We start from the raw sequence: 21,878 nt of genomic DNA on the forward strand, positions 1-21,878 counted from the left end.
ACATTCCCTCTCATACCAGGTTGCATCTCATGTCTAATTTTTAAAGCATAAGAAAGAGGAGGAGGTTGCAAAAACTGACCAATGTAAATTTTATAAGCTGGAAAGGAATTTGCAGACGTCCTATGGGTAAGACCACTCTGCGTGATCAGCACCCAAACTGTGCTCTTCATCACCTAGCTTTCTCCACCACGATACCCACCTGGACCCCAGCAACAAAAGAAGGCCATTGGGTAGAAGCGCACTCGTTGCTCCACAATGCGAATCACTGCCCACTGCTCACTTCCCAGAAAACCAGTAGACTTCACAAACTTCTTATACAGTGTCTGGGCTTGGATGAGTAAGACCTAGACATGGGTATGACAGTGAGGAGTTTGCCTAAAACTTCCCAGGTCTTTCCTCTTATCATTGTAGAGAGATCATTCTGTTAGGATCTCAAAGCAGGGAAGACTATTCTCCTGGAGGCCAGGAGACCCAGCTTTTTCCAAGAGAAAATTATCATCAGAGTGAACTTCTGTTTGGTCAGGTATTAACTAAATTTGTGTGGTTGCCAAGTTCAATACATGAGCCTTAATTAACCCTCAGGCTTTTTCTCCCCGCACTGTGGCTAATCACAATATGCATGAGAAATTAAAACTAAAAACTAACCAGACCCTCTTTTAAAACTTTAATAGGGATTGTTTTAGAAAGTATTCTGTACCTAATACCCTTAAAATAAACACAGTAGTCCCACCTCATCTGTGGTTTCACTTTCCATGTCAACCACAGTCATATATTTATCTTATTGTATGTAATATTTTCATGTATATTATATATCTTATTGTATGTGATATTTCTTATTATATGTAATATTTTTTGACCATGGTTGACCACAGAAAGTGAAACTGCAGTTAAGGGGGGGAATACTATATTTATTTTAAGGGGAGAGATATAGAGATTCTACAAATTCTACATTATAGAGAGATTCTACAAATTCTACATTATACAAATTTTATTCCAGAATAGTTATAATTGTTCTATTATTATTAGTTACAGCTATTAATCTCTTAGTATGCCGACTTATATATTAAGCTTCAATATAGCTATGTATATATAAGAATAAACATAGCATGTATAGGATTCAGAGTTATCTGTAGTTTCAAGCATCCACTTCAATCACTGGGTCTTGGAAAGCATGCCCCACACATAAGGGAAGACCACTGTTCTTCACATTGTCACTGAGCTTAAGTTCTCAATTCTATGCAAAATAAGTTAAAGTCTCTTCTTGGCTTTAAATAAAAAATAGATCATTTTTTCCTTTATTTTTGGGGGTATCTAAATAAGATATAGTTAATGAGAGAAAAATCAATTCAGAAGTTCAATTTATTTTTTGTGGGGAATAAATCAGGTAATAATCTTGGTAACAAATCTGATGAAATCTGAAACTTTAACATAATAATCCAGATCCACTCTCCAAATTACTAACCCAGTAATTTTAGTCATATAGTTTCCTTTTGCCACAGCCATAGGAATCAAAAGGAAGCTCAAACTTAATTGAGAATGTTTATGTCTATTAGAATCAGTTCACCATCTGTTGATTAAAATAGAACCAGGAAAAAAATCAGAATGCTTATTCTAAAAGCCCATTGAAGCCTAGGTCATTATGAAAAAGCAGATAGGACTCCCCAGGATGCCAGGCTTTGGGAGATCTTTCTCTCTTATCAGTCAGTTCTAAATCTAAGTCATCAAAGCTCTTAATATAAATTCATCACAATGCTATCTTTACTAAGTTGCTAATTTGAGCTAAGTTATTTCATAACCTATTTTTGAATTATCAAGGGAATTCTCCACAATTAAATTTTGTTCACATGTGGGAACCATGCAAGCAAAACAAAACATGTTTGTGGGATAAATATGTTTTGCAGGCAGGTATTTTGTAAGCTCTGAACTAGCATATGAAGAAAGGAGAAAATGATACTGAAAAGTAGCATGACAAATAAAAAGGCATATATAAATAACATACTGACCCATTATTTCAATTTTATATCATTCTGATGGTGTCAAATGAGTATTTTATAACTGCACAAATAATTTAGCACATGAACCCCAGTTAGATATAGCATAAATGCAAACTGTGACCAATAAAGAATTGAGAAAACTGTTTAATTTTTGGAAAAATGAATCAACACATCTCTTATGTTCTGGACTATCATTCTACATTATGAAAAAACATGATGCATACTTGCTTTCTAGCCTGGTCCTCTAAGAGGATGCTTATAAATACATATTAGATTCTAATATATTCTAGAATGAGCATAATTCTCAAATAATGAATATAGGCTCTTTCTCCTACTCAACATTTGATCTTCGTAAGTCAAAAAGACTGAGTCAGTAATTAAACTGTTCAGATTTCCTAGCCATTTTCTTAAAAGTTCTAGGACTACAGGAAGAGCTTCTCCAGTCCCTCTTTCCCAGTTCCTGGTAATAATGCTTTTCCCTCCCAATCTTCCCTCTCCCCATAAAGGTAGGAAGGATGGCACCATACCACAATAGTAAGGAGGCTGAGTAGAAAGCTGGCCAGGAAAATGGAAAGCCCATAAAAATAAAGTGTACTACAGACTGATGTGTTGGCAGAAGGCAGGTATTCGGCCATTGGTGATGGTGGTGAGTGCATCAGGATACACCTAGGGAGGCAATCAATGGACAGGAATACTATTACAGATACAAGATTAGAGAGATGCCTACAAAGCCCAACAAAAGTTAATGTGTATGCAATTTTACTTGTTTTGCTAGTCCTTACCCATAACACCTTGTGTTTTTTCATAAACACATTATACTCTAGTCTCTTTGCACTGTATTTCTACTTGTGTACTTTTAGCCTTGACTACACCTTATTCCAGAGCCTTTTTTTCCCCTAAAGATTTATTTATTTATTTATCAAGCACTGGGTACAGTCAGAAGCACGGGATGGTGAGAGAATTCACCAGAGCCAGAGCGGGGAACAGAACAGGCAGACTGACGAAATACACTGCTGAGGGGAGCAGCAGGCGCGGCAGAAGAGGTCTGTGCGCCATGTGGGACCCTCATCCTGCTGCCGGGGATTGAACTGGCGCTGCAGAGACTGCGGGCAGCTTTGCAGCCCAGCACTCAACCGCTGCGCCACCAGGGGAGGCCCTCTAGAGCCTATTTTGATTACAAGTACCTTGGCCAGAAGATATGTAGAAAATTTTCCAATCTTTATTTATAGAAAAGTCTTTCATGAAAATTACATATTTATCCTTACCTGTGGCTCTGACTGAAATTGTGAAAACATTCATTGGCATTGCCCACACAGAATACAGGTATCATCAGAAGTAGAGGTATCAAGCTTGGAGGGAAATAAAAAAATTATCAGGGGGGCGAAAGAAACTTACTCAGACTTTTTCATACCCTTTCCTCTTTATAGAATATTCTCCTGTTCTTTTCCTAACTCCATGACTCTCTACAAATACATACTAAATTTCTTTAAGAAAACTATCTCAAAAACCTTAAGTATACCTTCTTTTCTAGTTCCTGCTGAAGTCGAGTGGGGAATGCATTTCAAGGTTAATGAACCCTAACAAAATTTCATAGTCTCTGGGAGTTGTGCATCCAATAAAAATTCAATTGGGTCAAAGTGAAGAAAACTTTACCAAGAAGGTCTGTGCTCAGTCTGTTTCATTTTCCATGATAACCCAGAATAACTTTCTTTTCATCGGCCCCTCCCTAGGAGCCCTTCCTTTAAATAACCAATTATGTATCTAACTAAATATAACCAGCTCCCAGTAAGAGGAAAGGATCCAGTAGGAAAAGTTACAAAGTCTGAAATCAACTTGGATGTGATGACTATTGTCAGTGAGATCCAGACCCTTTCTGGGCTTACTCACTATAAGAATTTCACCCAGTGTTATAAAGGTGGATGACACCTTGAAAGCCATTTATAACAATTTTTTATGATACATAAAAAGGAGTTACAGGTCCCAAAATTTAAATATTTGTTGAAGGTCACATAGGGTGAATGACAGAAAAGGGGTTAAAACCCAAATCTGTATCTTCAAACTGCTTGCCTGTTCTATCTTGGAAAGTAGGAGCAATGATGATATATTTGTTGTTTCTTACTTAGTAAGGTTCTATAAGATCTAGGAATGACAGAATCAATGGATATAAAGAACACTGTCCTTTTATTTGTTCCCACCTGCACCCCTGAATGACAGTCTATACCTTATAGGAAGGAGAAAAATCTTACCTTGACAAAATGATCGCTATTTGACCAAGGTGACAAGTGTAATCTCTCACCTATGAGAGTAATGTGAGAGTAATGTCTTAGGAAAGTGCCAATCATGCCAATCATATTATAATACCAAGTCATCACTAACCACTTGATATAACAAAAATTCCCAAGCACCACCTCATTTCTGTTAAGAAATATTTGTTATTCATTGCTATCTCAATAAAATAGGTAGTTCTTTAGCACTGTAGTAAGGATAATTTTATCTGCATTATTATATTCTAAAAGGCAACAATAACAACAGCCACAAAGAAAGACTACAGGAAGTAGCTTAATATAAGAATTGGAAACCAGAACAAATTCTCTTAAGAAGAAAAGAATACATGAAATAATATAGTAACACTCTATCTTCTAATAAAGTTTAATCCTCTTCTTTCTTAGATCCTAGAGATGTAGATTCTTCAGAACTTATGAGTGCAGTGAAAGTCTATGTACACAATGACCAGGAGAAAGTATGACAGGCAAGGGCCTCACTGGTGGTGCAGGCAGTTGAGCGCCGCACTGTGAGGCTGTCCGCAGCCTCTGCAGCGCAGGTTCGATCCCGGCTGGCCAGTGAAAATCCCACATGGCGAGGCAGACCGCTCCTGTCTCGCCCTCTGCTCCCCTCAGTGGTGTATTTTATCTGTTCCTCACTCTGTCTCTGGTGAATCTTCTCACCCTCCCACGCATCTGGCCAGTACCCTGGTTCTTGTATAAAAATACATATATCTTTTTTTTCATTTTTTAAAAAAAAGATTTATTTATTTATTTATACAAGCACTGGGTACAGTCAGAAGCGTGGGAGGGTGAGAGAATTCACCAGAGCCAGAGCAGGGAGAAGAGCAGGCAGAAGGACCGAAGTACACTGCTGAGGGGAGCAGCGGGCGGCAGGAGAGGTCTGTGCGCCATGTGGGACCCTCCTCTGCTGGCCGGGGAGCAGCCGGGGATCGAACCGGCACTGCAGAGGCTGCAGGCAGCCTCGCAACCCAGCGCTCAACCACTGCGCCACCGGGGAGGCCCTTTTTTAAAAAAAAAAAAAAAAAAAAAGAAAGAAAGAATGACAGGCCAGTGTTTGTATAGTAAGATAAGGATCAAATTAGCCCTTTAGATATAAGATCTGTTAGATCTATTTCCTTTTTGGAGAAATGCCTTTTGAGTTCTTCTGCGCATTACTTGACTGGATTGTTTATTTTGTTTTTGTTGAGCTGTGCCCAAAAATAGATGACTGGATCAAGAAGATGTGGTATATAAACACAATGGAATATTATTCAGCAATCAAAAAAGATAAACTCATGCCATTCGCAGCAACATGGATGGAGCTAGAAGGAATTATGCTCAGTGAAATAAGCCAGAAGGATGGTTTCACTTATAACAGAAATATAGGGGAACCAAATAAGACATCAGTGTAAAAAAAATAATAACAGTACAAAACACAACAAAGCAAAAACAGACAATTACAAACCAGAGATATACTGCAGGGAAGGAGGAGGGAGAGCGGTGAGAGGGAGGGAGGGAGGGGCTCAGGGGACTGTGGTGATGGTACATGGGTGCCTTGGGGAAGGAAATTCTAGGGGGACTCAATCTGAGAGGGTGGGGGGAAGCAAATATTGTCTAAAAAAATTTAAAAATGATAAATGTTAAAATGAAAAAATAAAGTATTATAGAAAAAAAAGATCTGCTAGATCTAGACAAAAGAACATTTCAAAAATCTCTAGCTGGGTTAGACACCATAAAACAATTTACAGAATGGTCCTTAACTACTAAGACTTTATGATTTTGAATAGAAAATCTTTTTTTTAAATAAGGATTTATTTTTATTTATTTATACAAGCACTGGGTACAGTCAGAAGCGCGGGAGGGTGAGAGAATTCACCAGAACCAGAGCGGGGAGCAGAGCAGGCAGAAGGACCAAAGTACACTGCTGAGGGGAGCAGCAGGCGGCAGGAGAGGTCTGCCCGCCATGTAGGACCCTCCTCTGGTGGCCGGGGAGCAGCCGGGGATCGAACCGGCACTGCAGAGGCTGCGGGCAGCTTTGCAACCCAGCGTTCAACCGCTGCGCCACCGGGGAGGCCTCAAATAGAAAATCTTAAGAGATAAACTAGAAAACAAGATTTTTTTAAGGCACAGAACATATTATATTCCAGAATAACACTGTTAGGGATTGATAAGAATTAAGTGAACAATTAGTCAATAGTCAGAAATGGGTAACTGATTTGCCCTGAGAAGTCTGAATTAGGAATAGTAAACTATTTCAAGTAGAAAAGCCATATAGAATAGATAGGAAGCATTCCTGGAAGAAGACAGGGCTCAAAGAAAAACTTCGCAGAAATTTTATCACACAATTTTATGATTCCCATGGACTGGTAGACAAGAGGTTAAAAACCTGATGTTAGGCCTGGACACCAGGTGCCATTTTGTTGTCATTTTGTCTTTTTACTACTTTCCCTCAGCCTGGCATACCTGAGTTTTCTTTCTACAGTTTATTAACTTGGATGCTATGAGGAAAAGGGAGTAAAGACCCCAAATAAAAGGGAGTCACAGATCTTGAGACTAGAGCTATTCAACCTGGAGCTGCAGGCACACCACTTCCATGAGATATTCACCTTGGAAGAAATGGTCGTGAGCCCTGCTCTACCACCAAGCCGCAGCTGATTGGTGCCCACAACTAGCAACAGTAAGTGGACTTTAGTCAAATCCACTTTCCTTATTATCCTAGCCAAAGAAGTTTAATTCTTTCGTTTTCAAACTTCATTCTTAAAACTTTAATAGACACTTAGCCCCAGAAACTCAGCAAGTCTCTCTGATGCCCAGAGAAATCTCCCTAGTGTTCTTTCCTTGCCTTTTTTTTTTTAAAGACCTCAACAGATTCCTTTTTTTTTTTTTTAAGATTTATTTATTTATTTATACAAGCACTGGGTACAGTCAGAAGCACGGGAGGGTGAGAGAATTCACCAGAACCAGAGCCAGAGCTGGGAGCAGAGCAGGAAGAAGGACAGAAGTACACTGCTGAGGGGAGCAGCGGGCGGCAGGAGAGGTCTGCATGCCATGTGGGACCCTCCTCCGGTGGCCGGGGAGCAGCTGGGCAACCAACCGGCGCTGCAGAGGCTGCGGGCAGCCTCGCAACCCAGAGCTCAACTGCTGCGCCACCGGGGAGGCCCCTTTTTCCTTGCTTTTTTTTGCTAATCAATGAACACTGAATTGCTCCTTGCCCTCACTGGTGTCTGTAGAGTCCTATTTTCAATCTTGACCAGAGGATCCCTAGAGCCCTTTCCTGGCCTGGGAGCAGGACCCCTAGTTCCATTCCACTGGCTCCCAGTGGGGAGAGCAGTGGACAGAGGCTGGTATGCTCCTAGCTTATCCATTTGTGCTACAGGAGATGCGGGGATTGGGCTGAGGGGTCATGGGCCCCCTCCCTTGTCTGGTGACATTTTCTCTAACTAAAATGGGAAATTAGTAAAATTAGTCTTTGGTGACCTCTCCTATTCAGTCTTTGGTGACCTCTTCTATTTAGATCCTCCTTTTTTTATTCTTTCCTGTACTCATCAGGAGGTTTCCTATGTTTAATTCTTATTCTTACATGATTATCAATGAATCTCTGATAATAGGCATAGTGATAATAGTTTAGGGCAGAAGCCTTGCGAGGGTATTTAAAAAAATCTTTGAGGCTCCTGGTATAAACCTACAACGACAGAATAATAGTGGGGTTAAAATTCTAGAGGAGAGTTTGTCTTCTTGGAACAGTGTCATAGCACAGGTGATAAAGAAAAGAATGGTATATGCATTTTCAAGCACAGAAGCAGTAGAGTATGAGAGCTAATCTTATGTCTACCCCTTCCTTTTCCTTCAAAGATTGATTCGTTCTGCCGCCAACAGTGCACATCTCAGAAAAATACTCTCCTACGTTGTCTCAATCCTTGGTTTTTGATATAATGGCAACTTCTTTAAGGAATGATTGCATGGTTGAATAATTTCTCCCCAAAAACTCCAGTTAGTCTTTTGGCTTCTGAATGAATTAATTCTGCTACCTATAAGGTAGCTGAACTTTTTAGATATTCATCTGCTTGAAGGGAGGAAAGTGAACTAATTGTTTCTTTGCATTATCTTGCAGCCCTAGGAGTCTATTAATATGTAGACAAACATGTAAAAGAATAGACAGCCATTAATCAAAGAAAGTGAAGGAAAAGATAAACCGGGGCCTCCCTGGTGGCGCAAGGGGTTAAGACGCAACCTATGAAGCTATCTGCAGCCACTGCAGCACAAGTTCAATCCCCAGCCAGGGAGAGGATCCATGTGGTGCAGTAGACCTCTCCTGTCTCGCCCACTGCTCCCCTCAGCAGTGTGTTTCAGTCAATCTGCTTGTTCGGTTCCCCACTCTGTCTCTGGTGAATCTTCTCACCCCCCCACACCTCTGGCCTGCACCCCAGTTCTTATATACATAAATAAATAAATCTTAAAAAATAAAAAGCTTGAAAAAGCCATCGAAGGCTCCAGGACTCCTCCTTTAAAAAAAAAAAAAAGAAGAAGAAAAGAAAAGATAAACAGCTGGCATTACACCAAACTAAAAAGCTCTGTACAGCAAAAGAAATAATAACCAAAACAAAGAGACACCCTACTGACTGGGTGGAAATACTTACACTCCATACAACTGATAAGGGACTGATTTCAAAGATCTACAAAGAGCTCACATGACTCAACAAAAACAAAGCAAACAATCCAGTCAAAAAATGGGCAGAAGAGCTAAAAAGACACTTCTCCAAAGAGGAAATGCAAATGACCAACAGGTATATGAAAAAATGTCCAACATCACTTATAATCAGGGAAATGAAAATCAAAGCCACAATGAGATACCACCTCACACTGGTGAGAATGGCCTATATTAAAAGAACTGACAACAACAAATGCTGGTGAGTAAAAGGAACTCTCTTACATTGCTGATGGGAGTGCAAACTGGTCCAAGCACTATGGAAAGCTGTGTGGAGGACCCTCCAACTACTGAAAATGGGGCTACCATAGGACCCTGTTATTCCACTGGAATCTACCCAAAGACACGAAAACATTAATTCGAAAGGAAACATTCACTCCTATGTTTACTGCAGCACTATTCACAATAGCTAAGATATGGAAACAACCCAAATGCCCAAAAACAGGTAACTGGATCAAAAAAATGTGGTATTTATACTCAATGGAATACTATTGAGCAAATCAAAAAAGATAAACTCATGCCATTTGCAGCATCCTGGCTAGAGCTGGAAGGGACTATGCTCAGTGAATTAAGTCAGAAGAGAAAAAAAAAATCAGATGGTTTTACACATAGGAGCAACACAGGGAAACCAAACACAGATCAGGAAGAAAAAAAGACAAAACTTCAGGCAAACTATAAATCGGTGACATTCAGTGGGAAGGGGAAGGGAGAAGGATCAAAACAGAGGAGGGAAGAGTATAAGAGACTATAGTGATGGTTCATGGGTGTCTTGGTGGTGGGAATTTTATGGGGATTATACCTGAGAGGAGAATGAATGATGTAAAAAATAAATTAAAAATAAAAAAAAAAATTTTTAAAGGGATTCTCTAAAGCTCTTAAGAAAATTTGTGTGTTTTTCTCCTGTGCTTTTTCAAACTTCTAAAAACCTCTCAGCCTGGCTGGATTTACATTCCCGAGGCTATGTTTCAGAGGCCTCTACATTTTTTGTGAGCGTCCACTCTAGCTCAGCGGCAGGTCAGACTCCAGCCAGTTTTATCTTTACTGTCCCTTTCTCTAACATGATACGGAAGGAGATGTGGGGCTCTCCTGGGTTTCTCAGCAAAATAAAGGGGATAATGAGGGGATCATTGAAACTTTCCTCTATACCTCCCCCTTCCCTCTATCTCTCTCTCTCCCCCAAATTTTATAACACTTCTGCAGGCATTTAGAAATGTAACTTTTTAAAAAAAAAAAAAGATTTATTTATTTATTTATACAAGCACTGGGTACAGTCAGAAGCGCGGGAGAGAATTCACCAGAGCCAGAGCGGGGAGCAGAACAGGCAGGGTGACAAAATACACTGCTGAGGGGAGCAGCGGGCCGCAGGAGAGGTCTGCGCGCTATGTGGGACCCTCGCCTGGCGGCCGGGGATCGAACCGGCGCTGCAGAGGCTGCGGGCAGCTTCGCAACCCAGCGCTCAACCACTGCGCCACCGGGGAGGCCCTAGAAATGTAACATTTTTGTATATTTATTATGTAACCTGCAACTTTACTGTATTTGTTTATTATTTTTTAAAAGATTTTCTTTTTTATTTATACAATAGCTGGGGTGTAGGTCAGAGGCGTGGGAGGGTGAGAGGATTCACCAGAGACAGAGTGGGGAGTAGAACAGGCAAACAGACTGAAAACACTGCTGAGGGGAACAGCGGGCGCGACGGGAGAGGTCTGCTGCGCCGTGTGGGAATCTCCCCAGCGGTCTGGGAATCGAACCCACACTGCAGAGGCTGCAGACAGCCTCACAGTGCTGTGCTCAACCTGCTGCACCACCAGGGAGACCCTGTATTTATTTATTTTTTTTCCTAACATATTTTGGTGAGTCTTCAGGATTTTCTGCTTAATATGCCATCTGCAAATAGTGACAGTTTTTACATATTCTTTTCCAATTTGAAACATCTTATTTGTTTTCTTGGCTAATTGTTCTGACTGGAAGCTTCTAGTGCTATGTCAAATAGTAATGGTAAGAGTGGGCATCCTTGTTTCTGCTCTTAGCAGAAGAGTCTTCAGTTGTTTACCATTTAGTATGATGTTAGATACTGGCTCATACTACTCTTAATTATCAGCTCTGAATAAAACTTACCAGGGAAGAGGTGCTCTGTCCTCTCTGGTTGTGTTTCATCCTCAGTTCTTTGTACAAATACCAGATGTAATTGACAGTGTAGAAAAATGAGGAAATGTAGAATATCTAGGTAAAAAAAAAAATCAAAACAAACCATCATAACTGTATTTCCTTCAACTTACTCTGTTTTTTTCTACAATAAGAATCCTACCTATTGGTCTTTAAGTAGCTTAACTATCCATACCATGAAAAAACTGGATCAAATCAAGAATTCTATCAGGCCTAAATATGCCTGTTTGCTTATTTTATCCTTTTAAATATTCTGAAGAACAGCAGCATTATCCACCTCCTCTCACTCAGCTTTTTCATTTTTATGAAGATACTATAGAAACTTTTTCTATTTTATTTCTTAATTGAAAAGATCATAAGGATTTTCATTTCTGCTAGCCTAGGTTATTTGAACCAAATTTTCCATTCAAAAGAATCAAACATGTTAAATAAAACATTTTTATTTCTTTAAACGCATCAAAGCACTGACAATATAGCAAGAAACCAGCAGGACAAAATTCAAGGAAGGAATTTCTGTAGTACCTTTGATGAAATAAAGGCTGCCTGATGGCGCAAAGGACCAAGTTGCAGCACTATGAAGCTATCTGCAGCCATTGCAGCACAAGTTTGAGCCACATGGCACAGCAGACCTCTCCTGTCTCCCCCACTGCTCCCCTCAGGAGTGTATTTCAGTCAATCCGCCTGTTCTGTTTCCCACTCTGTCTCTGGTGAATCCTCATCATCCCCTTCACCTCTGGCCTTACCCCAGTTCTTGTATGTATAAATAAATAAATCTTAATAATTTTTTTTTTAAGATTTTTTTTTTAAGATTTATTTATTTATTTATACAAGCACTGGGTACAGTCAGAAGCGCGGGAGGGTGAGAGAATTCACCAGAGCCAGAGTGGGGAGCAGAGCAGGCAGAAGGACTGAGGTACACTGCTGAGGGGAGCAGCGGGCGGCAGGAGAGGTCTGCGCGCCATGTGGGATCCTCCTCCAGTGGCCGGGGAGCAGCCGGGGATCGAACCGGCGCTGCAGAGGCTGCAGGCAGCTTCGCAACCCAGCGCTCAACCGCTGCGCCACCGGGGAGGCCCTAAATAAATAAATCTTAAGAAAAAGTTTCCCTCCAGCTTAAAAAACTAAAATCTAAACAAAGTATATTAAAACACTTTTCAAACACTGGGAAGCAATCCAAAAAGAACAATAATCTTTGATTTTTGGTTTTTTTTTTAAAGATTTATTTATTTATATAAGAACCGGGGTACAGGCCAGATGTGTGAGAGGGTAGGAGGATTTACCAGAGACACAGCGGGGAACAGGACAGACTGATGAAATACACTGCTGAGGGGAGCAGCGGGCGCAACAGGAGAGGTCTGCTGCACCATGTGGGACCCTCACCGGCCGGCTGGGATCGAACCTGTGCTGCAGAGGCTGCAGACAGCTTCACAGTGCAGCACTCAACCACCTGCGCCACCGCGAAGGCCCCAGAACAATAATCTTTGAAAGTAGAAAAACAAGCATCTTGAGCATAACAAGTGTCCTAGATCACTAGCTGTAAAAAGTGAGTGCAGTAGGAGGAAATCCAAGCAGGAAATTCAAATTTTTGGTGAGTTGAGGAGACAAAGTGCACCTTTTGGGAAGGTCAGCAACTAAAATTTCTTTAACAAGGGAGTAAGTCCACTTTTATGTACTGCTTTTCAATCTGTTGAAGTCCTTGAGGGGTAAAGTATCATGTGTATCCTATGTTATACACACATAGCAGGAAGGTTGCTTTGGAATTTGGTGTGAATCATGCTAGTTTCCATGGGAACATGTTACTGTTCCCCAGATTACTCTAGTTTATTTGGTTTGCCACAAGGAGTCACTGTATTCTTGAAGTGTGCAAACATAAGCACACCCCTTGTCTACAAACACCTTCAAATTTTTCCCATTTTTTAAATATTTTATTTTATTTTATATATTTTTACATCATTTTTCATTTTTGTGCAATGTGTGCATTTTCATCTTGGTTATATTCTGGTTTTGGAGACCCCACTTACAGCCAGCAAAATAACCTTGCACACAACCTTCCAGCCCCATTATAGAGGTCCTGTTCCCAAAAGGTCTTAGTTATTTGCCCCCAAATCTCAGCAACAGGAGGGTGCAGAGCAAAGCAGTGGGGGTGAAGGTGGGGTTTCAGCAGCCCACTGAGGAGGACTACAGGCACCACGGGGTGGGTGTGGTGTGGCAGCGTACATCTGAAGAGGTATGAGCCTGTGCCACAGAATCAGAGAGTGTTGTAAATCAATGTTATCTCAAAAAAAAGTTAAAACAATGAAAAGCACACTAAGTGAGACACAAAAGGTCACATATTGAGTGATTCTATTAATACAAAGTATATGGGTTGGGGAGTTGGGAAATACTGCTTAATGAGTAAGGAACTTTACTTGGGAATGATAGAAATGTTTTGGAACTAGACAGATATGATAGCTGTACTACATTATGAATGTACAAAATGCCACTCAACTATTTCACTTTACATTTAAAATGGTTAATTTTGTTATATGAATTGTATCTCAATAAGTTTTAAAAATTTGTCAAGGTACATTATCAAGAATGGGAGAAATATTTGCAAATCATGTCTGGTATGGGCTTATTATTCAGAATACATAAAAACTCTTACAACTCAAGAATCTAAGAGAAGCAACCCAATTAAAAGTGAGTAAAGTACTTGAATAGACATTTCTCCAAAGAAGATACACACAAGTGGCAACAAACACAGGGAAAGATGTTCAATATCACAAATCATTAGAATACAGATCAAAACCACAATAAGGTTCCATTTCCAAACTACAAGAATGGCTGCAGTTTTTTTTTTAAAAATCTTTCAAAATGACTGTCAGACACAATGTGGGGAAATCAGAACCCCTATACATTGCTGATCCAAACACAAATGGAAAAACAGTTTGGTGCTTTCCCAAACAGTTAAACACAGTATTACCACAGTCATGAATTGCTTAATAACTGGAATACATTTTGAAAACCTCTTGTTCGGCAATTTCACAGGTTTATGAATAGCACAGGGTATAATTATATGAAACTAGATATAAAGCCTACTAAATACCTAGGCTGTCGAGTACACTCTTATCGGCTCCACTATTTATGTGCAGTCTGTCACTGAGCTAATGACACAAGCACCAAGCGTTGTATAAAATTCAACAATTACACTCCTACGTATATAACCAAAAAAAAAAAAAACAACCGAAAACAAACAAGTGGACAATGACATAGAGTAAATGTGAATCCTGACATGACTGCACACCAGTCCTCTGGTCAACAATCTCCCCTGCCTCCCAGCACCAGTGTGCCCTCTGTGACACACAGATAAGACACCCCAGGGAACATGGTTTTATTCATCGATCTGATTCTCTTGTCCTTTACTTTCCTCTTGCTGTCAGTTAGAGACATTCTCTGCAAAGGAAACATAAACCTTAAGAAGCAATAGTAATTTCATTTTATCCCAGTAGAGGGAACCAGAAAGTCACTATATTTGAATGTTTCATCTATCCCACCACTAGTTACATAAACTTTCTAAATTTGATCTTTCTTGACTGTTCTTAACTTTGACAATTGTGATTAACATTACCATTCTTTAAAATCACGTAGAAATGATTAATTATAAATTTATCATCTCGACTACTTTATATACTTTTGAGAAGCTCAGGTTCATGAAATCTATTATCTTTATTTTCCTAAAATCAAAGTGTGTGTAGCAGTTATTGGATGGCTCCCGTGATTAAGGACTAGTTAAGTATTTTCTGAATATGCTGGGATCAGTTTTCAAAAGATCTTTTCTGTAAAGGTTTTCATGATCAAAGAAAGAAACTAGAAACCTAGATTCAGAAATTTGGGTATCTTGTTTGTTTAGATCGGATGACGGGTTCTCTTTCTTTACTTTGACTCTTGGAAAATCACTGGTCTCTTCATCTGCTTGTGAAAACAAGGAATGTCCTTTCTCCTCCCACTCCCAGCTTTTTCCTCAAGAACCATTTAGAGGAGAATTTTGAAAAGTAAAGACATTTAATCTAAACTGACCAAACTGTGAAAGCCAGAGATAGAAAAGGAAAGTGAACTTTTACCTTTTATTTGCATACCCCTCTTAATATTCTAACTTTATAGGGTACTTATATAATTTTACAAGTTATACATACCAAATTTTTTCATATAGAAAAATTAAAAGTGAAAATGTTCCATTTTAAAGGAAAGCATGTATTTCGGTGTTGGTTTCCAGGTCTATAAACAGTGTTTTAAACTAGGTAACAGAATGCTCCAGTAACAGAGAAAAGAGTCAGGTTTAGGTTTGCTTTTATTACATAGTAAGAAATATAAATTTGGTTTCTGCTACTGGTTTCTGACACAAAGCTCCTATAACCCCTCTGGAATTTTCTGGATGATAGAGCATCTTTTGTTCTATTAGGCAATTCTTGGTGGATAGCTTCAGAATGGGGCTGGCCACTAGATACATCAAGCCATAATTCAAGGCTTGGAATTATCAGCCCAGTCCTCATGATATGGAGAGGGGCCAGAGATTGAGCTAATTAATAACTGATCATGACTACATGATGAAACCCTCCCCCAAAATCTCTGAACTATGAGATTCAAAGATCTTCTGAATTGGTAAACAAAATTCATGTACCAGAAGGGTGGCACAGCCCAACTCCATGGGGCAGAAGCTCTGGTACTCAGGACACTCTCAGATCTTACCCTATGTACCTTTGTAATAAACTGGTAAATACAAGCAAGTATTTCCCTGAGTTTTGGGACCCATTATTGCAATTCTTGAACCTAAAGAGGAGGTCATAAGAATTTCCAATTTGTAGCCATGTCAGATAAACATATAGGTAATCTGGGGACCCACTTATTGCAACTGGCAACATACGTGAAGGGCAGTTTTGTGGTACTAAACCCTTGACCTGTGGGTTCTATGCTAACTCTGAGAAGTTACTGTCAAAATTGAATTGTAGACTGCTCCAGCCCCTATGGAAAACAATATGGAGGGTCCTCAAAATATTAAAAATAGATCTACCATGTGATCCAGCAATTCCACTTCTAGGCAACTACATGAAGAATACAAAAACACTAATTTGAAGGGATATTAGGTTCTCCATGTTCTTTTCAGCAGTTTTTACAAAAGCCAAATTATGGAAACAACCTAAGTGCCCAAAGAAAAATGAGTGGATTAAAAAAATGTGGTATACGGATGGTCTCACTCATAGCAGGAATTTAGAAAACCTAAATAAGGGACCAGGAAAAATACTAATTATAATAAGGTAAAAATCAAAATCAACAAGCAACTATAAACCAGAGACACACTATGGGGGGAGGGAGGGGTGGGAGGGAGAAGGGAATAGGATCAAAACAAGGGGAGTTGGAATTGTATGGGGACTATAACCAAGATAAAAATGCATATATTATGCAAAAATGAAAAATGATGTAAAAATATATAAAATTTAAAAAAGTGGTATACATACACAACAGAATACTATTTAGCTATAAACAAAGATAAAATCTTGCCATTTGTGACAACATGAATGGAACTGGAGGGGTTGATGCTACATAAAGTAAGTCAGAAGAAGAAAGATAAATACACGATCATTTCACTTTTATGTGGAATATAGAGAAACAAAACAAAGAGTCAGAAAAAAATGTAACCAATAAAAAACCCTAGAAATCTGAATGAAATTGAGGCCATAAGATGGGGAAGGGAGGGAGAAAAGCAAAGAGGGAACTAGAGGCACAATGGGCTATATGGTAGAGGGCTGAGTGTGCCTTGGTGTGGATGTGATGTGGTGACATACATCTGAAGAGGTGTGACACCAAGCTTTTGAATTACATACAGTATTGTAAGCCAATGCTACCTCAATTAAAAACAAAACGTTCTTTAAACATAAAAATACAATTTAATGGGCCTCTCCGTTGGCGCAGCGGTTGAGTGCTGGGTTGCAAAGCTGCCCACAGTCTTTGCAGCACCGGTTCGATCCCCGGCTGCTCTCCGGCCACCAGAGGAGGGTCCCACATGGCGCACAGACCTCTCCTGCCGCCCGCTGCTCCCCTCAGCAGTGTACTTCGGTCCTTCTTCCTGCTCTGGTTCCTGCTCTGGCTCTGGTGAATTCTCTCACCCTCCGGCGCTTCTGACTGTACCCAGTGCTTGTATAAATAAATAAATATTTAAAAAATAAAATAAACAAATAGAAAAAAATACAATTTAAAAGGAAGTAAAAAGATTTAACATGCTAGCAATAATTAAAAGAAACATGAAATGGCTATTTAAATATCAGAAAAAGGAAATTTTAGAATGTTATCAATCATAAGAATGTCATTTCACAAAGATAGCTGGCTCACTTAATAGGAAAGAAAAATTCCATTTCTTATGCTTCTTATAACTTCAAAATGTGAAGTGGAAACTAATGGAACTGTAAGGAGAAATATATAAATCTACAATTACTGTCAAATTTATCACTATCTCTTAATTAATAATGAATTCAGGAAGTAAACAAAAAAATTATCATGAATTTAGAAGACTTGAGCAGCATTATCAATCACCTTGACATCATCAACATTTATAGAACATTCCATCTGACATCAGCAGAACACACATTCTTCTTAACTGCATACAGAACATATATCAAAATGGATTATATTTGGAGCTATTAAATAAATTTTTGTAATTTTAAAGGATTCAAGGGCCTCCCCTGGCGGCACAGTGGTTGAGCCCTGGGCTGCAAAGATGCCCGCAGCCTCTGCAGCACCGGTTCGATCCCAGGCCACCAGTGAGGGTCCCACATGGCGTGCAGACCTCTCCTGCCGTGCCCACTGCTCCCCTCAGCAGTGTATTTCGTCAGTCTGCCTGTTCTGTTCTCTGCTCTGGCTCTGGTGAATTCTCTCACCCTCCTGTGCTTCTGACTGCACCCAGTGCTTGTATAAATAAATAAATAAATCTTAAAAATTTTTTTAAAGGATTCAAGTCGAACAAAGTATGTTTTCTGATCACACTGGAATTAAATTACATTTTTTAAAAATACCTGACCTAAAGGTTTTTGATTGCTGAGGCATCCATTTCAAGACATCCATCTCAAATAAACACATTGCCAGCTGCATGATACAGCTACTAGTAAGACAACCAGATGAGGACTTAGGACATTCCTACCCACGTATGTCCTTTATTCAGAAAGTCAGAGTAATCCAGATTAAGTGACTATTGAGTGACTATTTCTCCATTTCCGCGCCCTAGTTCCCACTCTTACATTTAAATTAGACAATAAAGAGTGAACCCTTGGAATCCCAGTTCCCTTTCAGCCCCAATAAAGGAAAAGCTACAGGTCCATGCTCGCTACACCCTCAGTGTATGGCAATTTGGCATGCTGTGTATCCTCTAGAACCTGTGAGTTCTAACAAACCATGTTTCTCAAAATTCTTTGCTGATTTCTTATTGAAGTCCCTTCTGTGATCATAAGTACCACAAGAGTTGGCCCAGCCATAAATAGGGGCCTCATGGGGGATATGTCTGTGTATCGCATGACTAATGATTGCTCAAGTGAGCACCACACTACCATCAAAAGACTTGGGACTAAAGCAACAATTTCAACAGCAGAAATACCCATGGAAAATCCCCAAGTGTTTGGAAACTAACAACATGCTATTAAATAACTTAGGAACTAAAGATCAAAGGGAAAACCAGAAAGTGTGAACTAAAAAAAAATGAAAATAAAACATAATAAAATCTATGCTAATTATATTTGGGACACTGCCAATACAATTGTTACGGGGCAATTTATAGCACAGTCAATTATTTTTTTTTTTTTTTTTTTTTTTTTTTTTTTTTTTAGAGGCATGCTTTATTTATTTGTTTGCTGGTTTGTTTGTTTGTTTTTGTTTATACATGCACTGGGCACAGTCAGAAGCGCGGGAGGGTGAGAGAATTCACCAGAGCCAGAGCGGGGAGCAGAGCAGGCAGAAGGACTGAGGTACACTGCTGAGGGGAGCAGCGGGCGGCAGGAGAAGTCTGCACGCCATGTGGGACCCTCCTCCGGTGGCCGGGGAGCAGCCGGGGAACGAACCGGCGCCGCAGAGGCCCCCGCAGCTTCGCAACCCAGTGCTCAACCGCTGCGCCACCGGGGAGGCCCACAGTCAATTATTTTTGAAAAGAAGAAATATTTTGTGGTCTCCCTGGAGGCCTATGGGCTAAATCTCAATGCTATCACCTCTATGGCCCGAGTTCCATCTAGCCCAGGGAGATGACCCACATGGCACAGCAGATCTCTCCAGTCTTGCCTGCTGTACCCCTCAGCAGTGTATTTCAGTAGATCTGCCTGTTCTGCTCCCCACTCTGTCACTGATGAATCTTCTCACACCAGCACCTCTGGCCTATGCCCCAGTTCTTTTTTTTTTTTTTTTAAGATTTATTTATTTATTTATAGAAGCAATGGGTACAGTCAGAAGCGCGGGAGGGTGAGAAAATTCACCAGAGCCAGAGTGGGGAGCAGAACAGGCAGAGTGATGAAGTACACTGCTGAGGAGAGCAGCAGGCGTACGCCCCAGTTCTTCTATGCAAAAAAAAAAAAAAAAGTCTAAGGTTTAATAACCCATAAGACAGTTTGTCTATTAAACCCACAAACTTCCCTGTAGTAAGTGCTGTCCTTTGTAGTGTGCAGGTAATACTAGTTGAAATTTTGTTACTCTTAATGAAACATCTCAAATCAACACCATCAATTTCCAATTTAAGAAACTAGAAGATTAGGGGCCTCCTCGGTGGCGCAGTGGTTGAGCGCTGGGTTGTGAAGCTGCCGGCGACCTCTGCGGCGCCGGTTCGATCCCCAGCTGCTCCCCAGCCACCTGAGGAGGGTCCCACATGGCGCGCAGACCTCTCCTGCCGCCCGCTGCTCCCCTCAGCAGTGTGCTTCGGTCTTTCTGCCTGCTCTGCTCCCCGCTCTGGCTCTGGTGAATTCTCTCACCCTCCCGCGCTTCTGACTGTACCCAGTGCATGTATAAACAAAACAAACAAATAAATAAATAAATAAAACATGCCTCTATTAAAAAAAAAAACAAAACATTAAAAAAAAAGAAACTAGAAGATTAAATTCAATACAAAGTAAGCAGAATATAGGAAATAACAAAAGCTAAATTGGAAATGAAAGAAACAAAAACAATTGAGAAAATCAATGCAACCAAAAACTGATTCATTGAGAAGATCAATAAAGACAATAAATTTCCAGCTAGATGATTAGGGAAAATATACAAATTGCCACTATAAGGAATGAGAGAGGTAACCATAGCTAGAGATTATAAAGTATCAAAAAGATAATAAGGGCTAAAGAAACTTATGCCAATTAATTTGGCAATTTAAATGAAATGGACAAGTTCTCTAAATAACCAAATTACTTAAGCCACTTATAAAAGAGATAGTCCCACATCTATTAAAGAAATTAAAATCACAGTTTAAAAATCTCCTTTAAAAAAACTTTTTATTGCAGTGACATTGGTTTACAACACTATATATGAGTTAGAGGTATAGGATCACCCTACCCCCAAGGCACCCATAGTCCTCCACCACGGCCCATTGTGCCTCTTCCCCACTTTGCGCACCTCCTCCCACTTTTGCTCCTATAGCATCAATTCTTCTGTCAGATTTCTATTGAGTTGGTTTTATCTGACCCTTTGTAAGAACGTTCTAGAAAGTAAATATCAAGCCCAAATTGCTTCACAGATGAATTCTATCAAACACTTAAGGAAGAAATAAAGTAACACTATACAAATTCCAACATAAAACTGAAGAGGAGGGACACTTGCCAATTCATTCTATAAGCTAGCATTACCAAGTTATCAAAACCAGACAAAAGTATGACAAGAAAAAAATTACAAAAATACTTCATGAACATAGATGAAACAATTCGTAATGAAGGTTTAGCAAATCAAAGCAAAAAAATATACGAAAAGAATAATACAGCATAACCAAATGAAATTTATCACAGAATTATTTTAACATTTGAAAGTAAGTCAATGTAATTCATCATGTTAAAGTACTATAAAATAAAAATGAGTGGGAGGGGCGGAGCAACATGGCGGCGAGGAGACGCTGCGACTAAGATCTCCCATTAAAAAAAGTTAATAGGGAGGAAAAGCGGCAGGTCCCAGTGAGAACTGGGACACGGAAGATAAACGGGTGACTCCAGCAAACTGCCCAAAGAAGAAAGTGGCCATAAAAGAGGACCAGAAGGGAGGAAAGCGCAGAACCCTGCTCCCCTCCCCCGCCCACAGAGGCAGCACTCTCCGACCGACAGAGAGGAGGAAAACAACAAACTAAAACGACCCACAAGAACAAACGATGCAGCAAGCGGGACTGTGAGTGGAAAGGAACTATTGCAGCCACCACACCCCGTGAACGGGAGCTGTGAAGAACCCTGCAGGATCCGCCGCGGAGGTGAGCTCCGGGCGCCATTAAAGAAGAGACCCTTCCCCCGGGGAGGAGGCCAGGCTCAGCACACAGCCCCGCCCGGTAAGCCTGCACGGAAAGCGGCGCGCTGGAAAAGCAGGCGCGGACCGCGGTCAGGATTGCGCGGAAAAGCGGCGCGCTGGAAAACCAAGTGCGGATCGGAATCGGGATCGCGCACGGAAAAGCAGTGCAGTTGAAAAGCAAACGCGGATCCAGATCTCAGCTGCCCAGGTCCCTGCGCCTGCGACCTAGGCTTGCGGGGAGATGCGCGGAGGCCCTCACTGAGTGAGCAGGAACCAGGCGCC

General features: G+C 40.4%; 1 protein-coding gene across 1 annotated transcript in view; it reads right to left on the reverse strand.

Moving 5' to 3' along the window:
* The window catches only part of TMEM116 (transmembrane protein 116), a gene marked incomplete at both ends in the record, with an annotated part of 53,825 nt that overhangs the window by 1,470 nt on the left and 30,477 nt on the right, over positions 1–21,878 (reverse strand). The window contains 5 exons of the mRNA XM_084253190.1: positions 200–344; positions 2,522–2,660; positions 3,260–3,343; positions 4,241–4,290; positions 11,079–11,183. Coding sequence (XP_084109316.1) covers positions 200–344; positions 2,522–2,660; positions 3,260–3,343; positions 4,241–4,290; positions 11,079–11,183 — 523 coding nt within the window. The remainder of the gene's footprint in view (positions 1–199; positions 345–2,521; positions 2,661–3,259; positions 3,344–4,240; positions 4,291–11,078; positions 11,184–21,878) is intronic.

This window comes from Talpa europaea (genome assembly GCF_964194135.1).
Source record: "Talpa europaea genome assembly, chromosome: 14".
NCBI lineage: Eukaryota > Metazoa > Chordata > Mammalia > Eulipotyphla > Talpidae > Talpa > Talpa europaea.